The sequence below is a fragment of the Bactrocera oleae genome, chromosome 3, assembly GCF_042242935.1.
Source record: "Bactrocera oleae isolate idBacOlea1 chromosome 3, idBacOlea1, whole genome shotgun sequence".
Classification (NCBI taxonomy): Eukaryota; Metazoa; Arthropoda; class Insecta; order Diptera; family Tephritidae; genus Bactrocera; species Bactrocera oleae.
In genome coordinates this window covers 86,199,225-86,214,766 of record NC_091537.1, presented here as the reverse complement: position 1 = coordinate 86,214,766, position 15,542 = coordinate 86,199,225, and the positions used below count along the sequence as shown (strand labels likewise).

General features: G+C 33.7%; 1 protein-coding gene across 2 annotated transcripts in view; it reads right to left on the bottom strand.

The window, feature by feature from the left end:
- Nucleotides 1–15,542, bottom strand: part of ZnT35C (Zinc transporter 35C) — a 114,164-nt gene that overhangs the window by 64,052 nt on the left and 34,570 nt on the right. Inside the window, exons 1-2 of one of the 2 annotated variants that reach the window (XM_036359754.2) lie at nt 14,917–15,038; nt 1,183–1,293 (exon numbers count right to left, since the gene is read on the bottom strand). In XM_036359754.2, the coding sequence (XP_036215647.2) occupies nt 1,183–1,293; nt 14,917–14,959 (154 nt within the window). In that variant the 5' untranslated portion in view covers nt 14,960–15,038. Of the gene's footprint in view, nt 1–1,182; nt 1,294–14,916; nt 15,039–15,542 lie in introns of those variants that run through there. The other variant, XM_014233862.3, reaches the window with a different exon arrangement.

Genomic DNA, 15,542 nt, shown 5'->3' with positions numbered 1-15,542 from the left:
TTATATATTAGGTACACAAATTTATCTAAGAGAGATTCAGTAAATCATCATCTGTTATTTTTCATAAAAGAGTGAAGTCTAAATAATATTTTTTTTTGCTTTTTAGAACAGACATGGTTCTGGTCCTGCTATCCCTGTTTTACTGGTCTTTGGTCCTCCCATTTTTTTTTCAGCTAAAACTTTATATACATATTTTGGCTTTAGAGGTTCAAATAATAATACTTATGTAACACATATATGATAGGTTGAAAAAAATAAAACTGCTTCCGACTAATACAACCCTGAAATTAAATCGCTTTTACAAACTCTGAAGTGATTATAGGTATAACTAGCGAAAAGTATGTCTAATATATACCAGTTACTTTATTCGATTGTGTTTAATTTGAGGTACTATCTCAGTGTTATATAATTTTCCTAGCTGGCAGCTAACAAACAATCATATTTTGCAGCTTTTCTAATATTTATACATATACATTTATAAACTTATTTACATAAAGACATCTATGTACACAGTCAGTACTAATTGGCATTTTGCAAAATTTATTAAAGTTTGTATTCCTTTATTTTGGAATTGGAAAAGTCTCAGTTAATAAAATGGCCCATAGTACGTACGGAGAACAAACATACTTTCCAAGGACCAATGAAGGGAAAGTTAAAAATTCAGATGAAAATATAAATATTTCGTTTATGAAAGTGATGCAGTAAATACAAACACAGATCTTGTATACGAAATATGTTGAAACTTCATCAAACAACGCGTTTCAACCAAACAGTTTACTTTAAAAAAGCTAACTGCAAAAGTTGTTAGTGATTTTTTAGAAATAAAATCCGGTGACCTTGTTATCGTGAAAAGCTAATTTTGTGTTATAAAGGTAAACGGAAGAAAATGTAAGAAACTATAATAAGAGAAAAACATAAACGAAGTTGTTCTGGAAGAAATCTAGTTTAGGATCAAGGAACAATTTCGAGAACTTTTTAGGCTATTTCTATAATAGCAATCGCAAGAAAAATTGAGAGAATATGTGATGATCAATATTAAAATCCAGAGGTGAGTCTCTCGCTCCGACCTTTTGGAGTACTAATATTTCTATAGTTTTAAGTTTAATTGCAACAATTATGCAGCTCGCTGCAAATATTTATAAAAAAAAGTAATGATTAAAATAAGCTTTTCTTTTTACTCACCAATAATCTCACAGACCATAAAGACTAAACACAAGACACTAGCGATGATCAGTTTCTTACGAGCCTTCAAATCCACACCTTCGGTTCGTTGACGATGGCAATGATCGCGCACTAAACGAGAAAAGGAAGGATAATAAATAAAATTCCAATATTTATAAGAAATGTCAATAAAAAAACGTAAATTTTGTACTTTATTACTATGAAACAACTTTTTACTATGAAAAATAAATATGCAAACATTTTTATACCCTGAACAGAGTATTTGAAGTTTGTCACAAAGTTTTTGACACCCAGAAATGATCAACGTGATGAGCTGAGTCGCATGCTTCATGTATGTATATGCTGTATATGCAAGAACTAGCCCCTCAAGTTTTAAGATATCCATCTAAAAATAGGTCCACGTCTTTTTGTGCTCAAGATGCTACTTTGTCGGAATCGCTGATATCGGACAATTACAGCATATAGCTGCCATACAAACTGAACAATCGGAATCAAGTTCTTGTGAGGAAAACTTTTTAATTTGATGATTATTTCAATTTGGCACAGTTTATTATTCAAGGCGAGCTATAGTAGTGGAGCAAATTATATAGATATAGCATATAGCTGCTATGGAAACTGACCGATCAAATTCAAATCCTTTTACATTCTTTTATGCTATAAGAAGTGCACCTGTGAAGAGTACGCTAATTTATGTATCACCGAAGTTAACGTTTTTTCTCGTTAGACATGGCAACACTAAATCTTTCTTCTAAATTTTAAAATAACTGCCAACTAATATAACAAAATGTATTTTTTGTTTAATTTTTATAAGTTTATACATAATTACTTTCTAAATTTTGCTGAATGTTATTAAGACAGACTGCAAAAAAAAAAAATTAATTAAAAATATGTTAAGCACGATTCATTTTCTTCAGAGTTTTTCATTCGTAGGCACTGTAATTCTCATATGTTTAATGGAATAAATAAATAAGAATAACTGAAACAAGAAGTAAACTCTATTAGGCAATAAACCTGCATTAATACCTATATTATTTTATGATATTTTTATCGACATTTTGTGTAATCTGAAAGTGTGTGCGAGTTTCAATTATAACAGTTTCAGTATTAAAGTATTTCTAGCCGAGATTTTATTTAGAAGTCTACTTATGCAGTTAACCTAAGCACAAACTCATCTTAATACGGAAATTTACAAATTATCGCTTTATCTCTTACTATTTCTTACAGAAAGAAGTATTAATTAAGTGAAAGCATTTTATTCTTGCTAATGGCTTGCTACGCTTTCTATTGATTTAGACTGCTGAATCTAGAGCTTAAACCAAATACATTATTTCGAACTCTTGTGATATGCGGGCGGAGGCACACCAAATCAGAGTGACCGTGTTAAATTAGCTTGGTAATCACTTGCGAGTATAATTATCTTGAACTCGAAATATAGATAATTTTCAACACCAAATTAAATGGCAACTCTGCTAGAATAGTAGTTTGAAATATTAGGACTTGATTCTCAAAAAATAAAGTGACTGAGTTCCGCGCTCTGGAAAGAAATCACTTACGTAGTTGCATATATTACTAGTATAGCATAGAGAAGGCCTTGCAATGTAATTTTTAATGAAAGGGATTTTCTTTCGTTATATTTTATGCCTAAGATTCGGTATGAATATCATACTAGTTTAAAAAAATATTAAGCAATGGTCAGTGAGTAAATCTTGACCATATTTATAGTGTCAGCAAATATTTAGATAAATTTTAAAAGTTTGATCAGTTCGAAACATTTCGATCGTACATAATGTTTTTGTTAGAAGAAATGAAATCGTAAAACACTTCAAAATCGGCTTTCTAGGACTTTCTGTAGTTAAATTTCAGCACTAAATGATATGCTTAAAATCTTCGAATCATACCGGAACGAAAAATTTTCCGTTGTGCATGGTTATGTGGTAACCCTCAGTGACTCTTGCTAGCCATTTTACCGTTATGAATTGCTGCATGTGGCATTTAATCACTTAGTCTTTTTTAGCTTACATACATTCCAATTTCACAGGCGAAAAAAATCTAATTTTAATGCAACAAACATTGCTCAAGACCACAAATTCATTGAACCATTTTCTTTCTGACGCGCATAAATTTTGCAAAATTGAGAAAAAAAATGTTCAAACAACACACAGCGCTTTAAAACCATTCGCTATAACGACTTTTCAATTCAAAATGAATTATAGTCAAGCAACCTGAAGCGAGCTACACACTGGGCAGGAGTAGCGGCAACAGCGACGGCGACAGCGCGTACACCATATGCAAATAATAACCCGACAAAGTAGCGGAAAGCGCAATCGAACGGCAATGGCATACAGAGGTGCTTTGGAGAGTACATAAATGTATACATATACATCTATATATATATACATATGAACATATATATATATATATAAATACATAGATATATGGCACGAACTGCCACTACCAGCCGACTGATTGCCACTTTGTTGCCGCCTGAAAGTCGATTAAATTCTTTATTGCATTTGTTGCAGTTGCACCCCACCCCAAGCACCCTCAACCAGCTTTCCGAATCACTACAGCGCTCTGCAGCGCGTCAGTGCAAGCTGATCGAACAGCACGACTGCCACGCGACACTCATATTCCAGAGCTGACAATGTGCCAACTGCTTTTTGAGTGGAGAAAATTTTTTTCAAAAAATAGTTTAAAGAAAATTAAAAAAAAAAGTTCAAAAACAGAATAAAACGAATAAAAAATTGAATTCGCCAACTTTTATTTGCCTTTGCGAATTTTACTTTTGAAATTGTATTCCTTCTCGCATTTGATTTGTTGCACTTCTTTTGTTAAATTTTCCACCGAACACATATACATCTACATATACATACATATGTATGTGTGCGTGTGTCTTTCGCATACTTTTTCAATTTTGCAATGCAAACAGTTTTTTTGTGTCCTCGTATTTTTCTGCGATATTTGCATGCTTAATGTGTGTGTGTGCGCCGCGCGTAACTCTGCCAAGAAGCCGAGAAGCAGTGCGCTTTCGGAGGCGACCAACGCTCACGCAACACAAGTGGCAACAAAATTAAATTCCTTTCAACTTCATTTTGCTACTTTCCTTCTCTTATATTATATATGCTTTCTTTCAAATATTCGATGACTTTTTGTTGACAGCATTCGTCTTTCTTTACGTTTCTTATACCCTACTCATCATGAAAATGGTGTATAGTTTTTATATTTGCAAAACAAAGTAATCCAGAAGCATCTATCCGACTATCATGGTTTATTTAGTGGTGAATTTCCGAAAGCATATATTTTTACTGAACTTTAGGTAAATTCCAAGAAAATAATTAGGTGGAATAGAAGTAAAACCACCTTCCTTAAAAGGGGGTAAATAAATAGCTACGAAGTTGAAATTAATTTCCGTCGACCAATTTGATCTTGGCTTGATTGTGTACAAATATGAACGCATTCAGTTGAAAACTACACCCACCTGCCGTAGAAATATTTATTTGTTTGTGTTCAGTTAGGCGCTTGCATGTAGATATAGAGTTTAAATTAATAACTGTCGACTTATTTAGTCATCGCTTAGTTGTGTCCGAAAATAAACGCATTCGGATGAAAATTACACCTAGCTGTCATGGATCAAATTATTTGTTAGTGAGCTAGTAGGTTCAAATTCGTATGTATGGAGTTGAATTTCATAAGTGTCGACTAGTTTTGTCATCGGGTCCAGAAATGAGCGTGAAAAAAATAAAATTACACCTAGCTTCCACAGACACGTTAACTGCTTTGACCTTTGATAGGTGCAAAAATTAAGGTATGGCGCTAAAAATAATTTTTGTCGACTAATTTTGTCAATGCATTGTTGTTTCGAAAAATGGTTCTGATTAAATGAAACCCAAGCCCAGCTGCCATATAACATTTTAATATTTTAACCTCTGGCAAGTGTAAATATTAGGCTAGGAAGCTGAAACTCGGTATTGTCAAGTAATTTAGTCTATTAATAAGCATGCCAGGAAATAGTTGCGATCGGGAAAAAATTGCAAATAGCTGCCAGATAGAAAAACATAAATATATTTGAATCGGTTTTGTCAACTCATTTCAACACTGCATACATATATGTAAATAAGTAAAAAGTTTATTGTCTTTCAGTAGAATACTTTAACTTTTAGTCTTCCGGAATTATTTACATTTCCTTACTTAACCCAAACTTTCTTTAATAATCTTTCTTTTAGTCGACTTCGAAACTGTTTGTTCTGCACTCACGGTCGCCAAAGTGCCGGTTATTCGCTTAAATTCTACCGCAACAACCTCTGGCCTGCTCGTGCACAGTTATATCTGCAAACACTTAGGCATTCAGTGCTAGCAAACACATTTCTACACACTGCCTGATCGGCCTGTCCGTTGCACCCCAGCATTCCCATTGAGTCAATTTTTGGGTTGCAGCGCAAATTTTAATTGATTCTCCCTTTTAACTAGTTCGCTTCCACTTTGCTACACTTGAAAAGGTATACTCGTACCTACACAACAACAACAATAGCAGAAAATATTTAACAAATAAAATAAATAAGAAATTAACGGTTAAAAAAAACTGTTGCTAGCCCTGCTACAGGTGCCCCACGAACGAGCAACAATCAAAATCTGACTTTTAAGGACACTCTCCCACTTGCGCTCTCAACGTGGTACGGCGTTCGTGAGCGCGTGGAAAAAGGTGGCGCATGAAAAGGTAAAATTAAATCAATTTCGTTTGCAGTTGGCGAAGTCTTTTCTTTTTTATATTTTTTTTCTTTTCGAGCAGTGATGTGTAAGCGGCTGAGCTGCAACAATTCAAGCTATCAGTTTAACTCCTCGATCATTTTTATTTAAATTTAATTTCCAACTCCCTCTTTCTTTTTATCCATTGTGGCATGAATCATGTACTCGTTTTTTGAGTGCGTATATGTGTTAGTTGAGGAAATGTTATCTGGAGTTCAAAGGAATTTTTCCCGCAAAGCTTAGAGTTTAACTAAACGAATTGAAAAGTCATGAGCAGATGGACTTTTTTGATAGGTAAATCTTTAGGAATTAATTATCTTCAAGGGTCAATCGATTTATGAATTCTCTCACATTTCAAGCATCTATTGTAAACCTGTCGGATTGCATAATCTGATATTCAAGTTGACTTATATGATTTAATTTCTACCATTATTGTTGTAGTGTTACCAAATCTTATTTTGTGCTTCCGAAGCTTCTACAGTAAACCTTTTTAACAAATAATCCGAAAAACAGCTGGCTTTTCAAAACCATACAGCCTCTCGAAGGTGCCCTTTTTTGACAAAGCCGCTTTGGTTACCTACAATCAATCACGATTTTTCAGAAGTAGACTCCTGAATAATACCAAAACGATCTAAGTTCTTTCCCTTTAATAGTATAAAAAGCTCCCATATTATTTTTAAATGAAGCTGTTATTTTAAAAGCCGGGTCAACTTGCTATAGAAAGCTGAGTAATTGTTAAGATGATCGTATAATTAAATAAATTCGGGCCCAAACCTAGATTAAGACACTTAAGAAAACAGAAAACAAATCTACTCATATTGGCTAGATTGAGAGACTTCGCTTTTGTCAAAAAAGAAACCCAAATCTCTATATTAAAACTAAGACTAAAACTGACTGATGGACTTGCAAATGAATAAACTGAGCTCCGACGATGCAATTGCCCTGGAAATTTTCAAAATAAAATATGTGTGGAGGAAAGTAGAGAAATTATTTTAAACGATCCCATTAGTGACCACAATAAGTCATTTGATACGCTCTATGGAAAAACTATTCAATTCAAATTAGCACGAGCTATCCAGGCGCGGCTATATGTTCTGTTTATCTCAAATATAGAGTATAGCTAAATTTTTTTTGGAAATTTCCAATATTGGACCATGAGATCAGATGGTTACGAAAACCTCGTCATTTTAATACTTGCCAGTGAAATTAACGGAGGACATTTAAGCCAAAGCAAAGCTTGAAGTGTCGGTTACATTTATAAAACTTTAAGATAGAGGTATGAATAAGTCTAGAAGTGGTTTTCTTTTAAAGATGAGAATAATATATAATACATGCAACTCTGAAATGCAATGTTGTTCGACACGGGGCTGACCTGGTGTTGGTTGCTTTTTGATTTTCATAAGACAAATTTTGAGTTGTTGTTATTCTATTCAAAACTTCAATGAGAGTTAAAACATACCAAGACTACATTAACAGACAAACGCAAACCTTAAAGCGTATTTTTCTATGAAAATCTTATCGAAAACTCGATCAGTTTTTCGCAATCGGCTGAAAGCCAGTAAATCCCTCGAATATTTAGACAACATTAAGGCACGCACCTCAAAAGGAAGAAGAAACAAACATAAATCCAAGGTGTAAGCGCTAATTATACATATTTATTATTTAAATATATGTATGTTACATGTGTTATCGATAGCTCTTGAAGGATTTCCAAATTTCATTACCTTTTCTTTAGTTTAAATTAATTTGGCATATCGAACCAGTTAGCTTGATTAAAATGCTAATTTTATCAGAAGAATTAATAATCGCTTTTCATTAAAATTAATGTATGTATATTATGTGTGAAGCATGTAATTGCGCTACTTAAAACTAATTACAAATATTGAAAATTCCAGAAAAACCCGGAAATTTATCTCAAGCACGTAAATAAGTGTGATAAAGCAGATCACAACAAATTGTGACGGCAAAAAAATGCAAAAGTCGATGCACGTTACACATACATACAAATATATTTATAAGCGACAACTACGTATTTAATTATAATAATTAAATTGGTTTAAATTACGGCGCGATAACTACACAGCTGTAGTTTTTTACGCCTACGCAAATAAACAGCAAACTTAGATGTACATACATATATACTTGTAGATACATACGTACACATTATAATCAGCTACTTAAATCTGAAAGGCACGTTTTAGACACACATAAATATATGCACACAGTACAAGCTTGTTAACTAGTGAACATGTAATGGTAGTGTAATGAGCACTGTTCGAAAAAATATAGTAAATTACTTACATACATACGAGTTTAATTTGAGAAGTAACACTAGCTTAGTATTATGCACTGAGTATTGTTTCAAAAAATATATTTATTTTGTTACTTCAAATATACGTTATTAGAAAAAAAATATTTTTTTTTTTTTTGTAGACGGCAACATTGCTCATAAATTTGTTTACATTAATTTTAAGTATTCAACCATCAAGTATCATTAGTTATCTAAAATTAAATATTTATTAAAAAAAATAGTTTTTGTAGGTGGCAACACTGCTCACAAAATGTTATACATATGTATATACATATAATATATTTAAATATCACCAAGACTCTTTACTTGAAGCCTAAATTGCTCTCTTTTTCAAATTGAATTATTAAAAAATATGTGGCAACCCTGGCCGCAGCTGAAAAACTTTATATTTTATATTTAACCAAATTTTGGCAATTTTATTTTTACGTTAAGCACTAAGCAGCATTTAAAAATTAAGGTTACATTACGTTTCAACGTCTATTATGCAAATGTGGCAACTCTATTTTTAAAGCGGTATCTAACAAACTTTTGTCAACCACGCTTCCATTTACATATATATTTATTGGAGAGTTTAAAAAATTATTTTGTAAATTTTAATGAATTAAATGTTATATGTGGCAACTCTATAAACCAATTTTGAGCTAAAAAAAGTATTTCCGCTTTGGCAATAAATGACATGCATTTTAATTATTACAATTAATTATTATAATATAATATTTATAAATTTTAATGAGATACAGTTCTTTATAAGTGACAACGCTAAACTCAATATCTCCAAAACTGTTACATTATATTTTTGAGATATCGCATATCTGTGATTTTAAAGTACAATATTTTGTGAATTTAGTTCAAAGTCCTTAAAGTAATTTGATGCGTTCTGGAGGTCATCCTCGCTATCCGGCCAATACATACGTTAGTGAAGCATGATATAATGTACACCATCAGTCAGCTCAAGAATCTAGGCAATTGAACTTTAATACGATATTGTTACAGAACTCGGGCAAGATTGGCAATGAGACCGAAAGAACGATATTCATCCCCAGTAGGGAAAAAAGCCGGCACCATGTATTCAACGATGAGTCAAAAGGTAACCGCTTCTTCTGTAGTAATCCATACACAAAACGCAAAATGACTACAAATTCATATTTCGGGCCAAAATTATTGAGACTCTGTTCTATCTAGCAAGCACATTAATTTTCTAAGGTATAGCTAAGTGTCATATGTATATATAAGGGTATCCACAGCGCCAACACATAGTCTAACTGCGTAAGATGGTGTAAAGAGGCATTAACTAGGCTTTCAGTGGTAAACGTTATGAACATCATCTGATTACCCAGAGCTATACGAATAGAAGAATAAGTATAGGAAAATATATTAAAAATTCATAAACATTATATCTCACATACTTCTCAGCAACTCATTGTTTACCAATGCATTGAGAAACAGAAACATTATCAGAAATAAGCCAACTCTAATTAAAAATCGAATTATAATGAAATGAATAAATTCGATGTAAGTCATTACTTGCCAATATAAGTTTCACATATGTGGACAATTAATAAAAACAAAATCGTGGCAATTGTTAAAAGTAACAATTATATTTGTTGCTGTATTATTTTTCATATCAACACTGCTGAGCCGAACTAATTAAGCGGGGCACAGCTGTGCTGTTAAACCGTTGCCAGCCTTCGGGGTCACATTTAACACGCTTAACAAGCGGCACTCTGTGGCGAGCGCATTTAAACACGAATTGTTAATTTTTTACCGTTATTGCTTAAGAGAAAACTTCAGAAAAAATATGCGTATGCAAAAAAGGATGTTGCACCAAAAAACGTAGCAACAACAAGCAGCAATGTTACAGCGAAATTAATTTATAGTGCTGCAGAGTCAGTGCAACATGAAAACAATTTCAATGCTGCAAGTAAAATTTATGAATACAAACAGCGAAATGCAAAAAAAAAAAACAAAACAAACGAGAATAGACAATGTGCAGCGAATCAGCAGCAACCGAAAATATTTATAATAACATGCATACACTCGTGTGTAAGTAAATAGCAACAGTACACTAATTATCAAAGTGGAAGAACAAGCGAAATCGGAAAAATTATTTGTACCTTAGAGGCTCGGTGGTTATGCGATATTTATAGAATCACTAAGTAGAGGTTTCCTAAATATACACAGCCTCTGTGCCTTAAGTAATCCCGTAGAAGTTAAGTATATGAACTTATGGAACAGACGTTGCCTGCGCGAAACCAAAGCATCGACGTCGAAAAAAATGTTTGGCACTTGAAAAATTGGACAAAAAAAGGTACTCTTTCCTTCAAAATTTATATTATTATATATTGGATTGTTTACGACAAATTTTTCTTTTATAGTCCTTAAAACTACATATTTGATTTAAGTAGGTTCACTCGATATTCACGAATCTTTGATCAATATAACAAGATCAGATTTGAGATTTCATATTTCAATAGTTTTAATCTTTTTTGTTGGCATCCACCTTTCAGCTGAAGTTTTTGAAAACTAAGCCACAAACAAAAGGTTATGAAGTGAAAGAGAACTTATAATTCTTTTCACTCAAATGTGTCGAACTTTGTGCCTGAAAAGGGGTTTTGTATGTAGTTCATTCATTCTTCATTAATTTAATATTTAGAAAGCCTTAGGGGACATTCAACGGATTTTGGTGATAGTTTATGGTGCACATGTTCTAGCTGATCGTACTGCAAAGCCGAATATCCATGACGCCAAGGTAAGGCTCTGTATTTGGTGCCATCAGAGGGGCGTACTGTATTACTACCTTCTAAAAGAACGGAAACCATAATTGAGGAATGCTACCCACAACAACTCATCAAATTGAAGCGAGCGATGCACGGAATTTGTGACTAAACACGGAGCAATATTTTCATCTTGACAACGTTTGACCTCATGCTGCAAAATGGTTTAAAAAATATTTGGAAACAGCGGCTGGTAAGTTTTGCATACTTGACTTATAACCTACACCTTGGTCTTTCTAAATATATTCCCTTTTCAGGAATATAGACCCAATATAGGCGTATATATGCTCTCAGCGAGTAAAAGACAAAGTTGACTGCTTCGAGTTATGGACTGGCTTCAGCTGGTCCTTACTACTCAATTCTAGAGTCATATCAGAAATAAGTCAAAGGTGTTGGAATCCTTATGAAGATGTCCTGAATCTTGGCTATTGGTTACGGCCTTCTAAATTTTTACATATTGATTTCCATGGAGACCTTTTGGCTTTGCTCAGGTTTATATACTTACTGTTGTATAAGGTTGTGGCTTTTCCTACCACTGCGGGCCTTATTAAAGACGAACCCTTAATTTCCGATAACAAAGATCCAACAGCGACCAAGGAAAGGGATTTTTTCCCTACCTTTATTAATTATGAGCGAACAAAAAGATTCAAACACAACTTGACATGTAAAACTGAAGACCTCGACTTACTCATCGACGCCATCGGCAAGGATCATGGAAGCCTCCAAAGACGCGTGTCATTTAGCTGCTCGGAACTTCCTACATAACAGATCCAAATTCCTATTATTCCTCCAATCTAATATTAGAAGTAGAATCGAATACGAAAACAGATTGAGGTTAAGGACTTCTTCCCTGACGTTAGTCATAAAAGTGGGAGAGTTCCTGCAGCCTTAATTAAGAGAAATTGAATAATATATTTTTTCTTCCCAAAAAAGTCAGGTCAAAAATATTATGTGGACATATAAATACGGTTAAAAGACATTCCAGAAATATCCCAAATAGTTTAGATTTGTGTTGAGCGCTTTCAAAGCTGTGCCGTTGAACCAAAAAAACTGTAAAAGTCAAAATAATATTATTTTTCAATACACTAGTAATATTCGTCACACCACTGTACTGAGATGCCGCGTAGCATATTTGTATATATTTAACAACAACAACAATAGCTCCGTTCGTCCCAACAGTAGCAACGAAAAATCGCCAAACAAAGCGAAATTGTGGCACAACAAGCCCAGAAACGAAGTAGCCGCCATTAAGGGCCAACTCGGAAAAAATTATGTACTGTGGTCATGTGGAAAAAGAGCAACGGTGAGATGAATCAACAGCATTAACAAGAACAACAACAGTAGCCGCCAGCCGCCAGCCACCAGCCACGAACCATCAGTAGAACCAACAATAACAAAAGCAACGCGGCTTAACACTTGACAACGCAATGCGCGGCCACAACCGAGACAACATCACACACAAACACACACATGCATATATAGAAGCATACCATATATGACAGCGCCGGAAGCGTTCCACCGAGGCGACATCAGCAGTGGCAGGGAAAATGTAGCTTGTTATTTGGCATGTTCATAGTAAAATTTCATGTACGACGCGTATCACCAGGTTCTACAGCTGCAAGTGTGCATGCTAAAAGTAATGGCAACCGAAACCAAAACAAAAAAAAAAAAAACAATGTGTTGCATAAATGCAACAGTGTTAATAAAGTGGCCCTTAGGCGCAGTTTTGTTTTGAGCAATTTAAATATTATCATTTTGTTAAAAGTTTAATTGCTTAATTCCATTTTGTTGCTTAACTGATATAAATCTAGTAGTTTTAATTTGTCTTTACAACGCTCCTTTATCTCTTTCTCTCTCTCTCTCTCTTTCTCTCTCTCTCTTACTCTCTCTCTCTTTTTCTCTCATTCCACCCGTGTTTTCTACATCATATTTCAACTCTCCTAAATTGATCCAGTAAGAGAGTGAGATTTTACAAGTAAGGAAGTGCTAAGTTCGGATATAACCGAATATTTGTTAAAACTTTTTTTATGGTATATAGGGGTAGGGGAAATATTAACCCGATTCAACCCACTCTTGACATACAGTCATACTATTATCAGGAAAACTATAGTCCACATACAAGTATTCGGTATCTGGGGACATAAAAGGTTATGGGCTGATTTTGACAGTTCCTGAGAATTAGGGCTGCATCAAAAGATGAGCGGTGCCACGCCCATGGTAGAACGTTTTAATCGGCTCCTTTACTTATATTATGGTATATAGGGGTAGGGGAAGTATTAACCCGATTCAACCCACTCTTGACATACAGTCATACCATTATCAGAGGAACTATAGTTCATATACGGGTATTCGGTATCTGGAGACGTAAAAGGTTATAGGCCGATTTTGAAAGCTCTTTAAATATAGGGAGATGAGCGGTGCCACGCCCATTGTAGAATTTTGTCATCGGAATGTTCACCAGAAATCTCGAAACTACAACAACGCCGAGATCAGTGGGTGTTTCTTGTGTGAAAATAATACTCCGACTAAACAAACATATGGAAGGCGATGAGAAAATGTGTACCATTTTGGAATTGTTCAAATACCTGCAATGCATTCCCCAAAATATTCAAGAACAAGCAGGCTGGCGAGTTCACTCAACGCTCCTTCACATCTCGCAATTTTCTGCTGTCAAAAGATTACTTGTTTGCTGTTACCGCTGGGATGTCAAAGTCCAATCAATATATTGAAAGTACATAAGTCTTATAGGAGGCTTAACACAAACGTGAAAATCAGATTTCGGATTAAAAAGATTCCATGCACGGAATAAATACATTGGAACAATATACGTTTTTCGAATACATGTTATATAATTTAAGCTGTTAGAATATTTGCTTAGATAGGGTTGCAAGCTTTAAAATATGGTGGATTGTGGAACTTTTTAAATTAACAAAGCAGAAGCTTCGACAGAATCACATCACACGAAACTATGCCGCTAGAATATTTTTTTAAATGGTGAATTCATGAGCTGTTTTAATTTACAAGGTGGAAGCTTCGCAAAATACACATTGCTCGAATATATACCGTTAGAATATTTTAATTAAGGTTGCCGCTTTTAAAAACATGGTTAATTTGATTATGTTTATCAGTTTACAAAGTAGAAGCTTCGCAAAGGCGCATTGCACAAATCTTTGATATTGGAATATTTGTGTATAGTAGAGTTGCCACACTTAACACGACGGTGGCTTTTTGAATTTTTTCAATTTTCAAAATGGAATCTTCGGAAAAACAAAAACCCATTGCCTGAATCTATAACGTTAGAATATTTTTTGAAATAGGGTTGCCACCTTAAAAAAAATATGATGGATCCTCATCTTTTTCAATTAAGAACCTTCGAAATAATACATTGTTCTAATACATGCCGTTAGAATATTTTTACAGGGTAGCCACCGGTAAAGATACAGCGGTTTTTTGCACTTTTGCAATTTACGAAACGAGGAAAATAAATTTTTCCGAAAATTTAAGAATATTCCTTTAAATAGGGTTGCCAGCTGTAAGACTACTGGAGTCTTATGAACTTTTACAATTTACAAAACGAAAGTGACGAAGAAAATAAATTTTTCGGTAAATTTAAGAATATTCCTTTAAATAGGGTTGCCAGCTGTAAGAATACCGGAGTCTTATGAACTTTTACAATTTGCAAAACGAAAAGGATGAAGAATGTATATTAGTCGAATATATGCCGTTGAATAAGTTTTTAAATAGAGTTGGCACCTACAAAGGCGTTAGAATATTTTTAATAGAGTTGTTAAAATTTTTTATTTATTTGTTTATTTGTGTATAACAGATTTTTAGTGATATATTTATAAACATTTTTAATGAACATTTTAATTTAAAAATTACTTAAACTTTTAATCGGTTATTTACCTGCTTTTGCCACATGGCCGTTCAAATCAATGCGAATTTCCATATTTTAAGACACGTAATTTTGTTAAAAATATATAATAAGCAGCTAAATCAACAAAACCAATTTTCTATGAAACAAGTAATTTTATTTTTAATTTTAAATTACTTCCTATATTTCTAAACAGAAACAGTAATTATTGCTGCGGCACAAACAAAAAAAAAACTTATAACAAAAATAATCCCGCAGCTATTAGTTAGACAGTTATGTTATTAGCTAAATTATTTATGAGCTTAACTGCTGTAACAACAGCAACAACACGCACTGCCGCCACAACTGCACAACGCGCTGCCTCGGAACATTTGCCCACTGGCATTTTTTATTGCAAGCAATTTATTTTGTAAGCACTTTGTAACCGTGTTCGTTGGTGTAAATAAATCACTAATTTTAAGTGAAACACAAATCTATAATTAATTTGATATGTTTGACGAAAGCGCGTGCGCGCCCACACAAAGCGCTCCAACAACCGAAACAGTCACTACAGCAACAACAAGTACATAACGTTTAGCAAAAAAAAGGTAACAATGTTAACACTCCCGAATATTTGCTTTAGAATGCGCCAGCAACGAAGTGCGAGCTGCAAATGAGG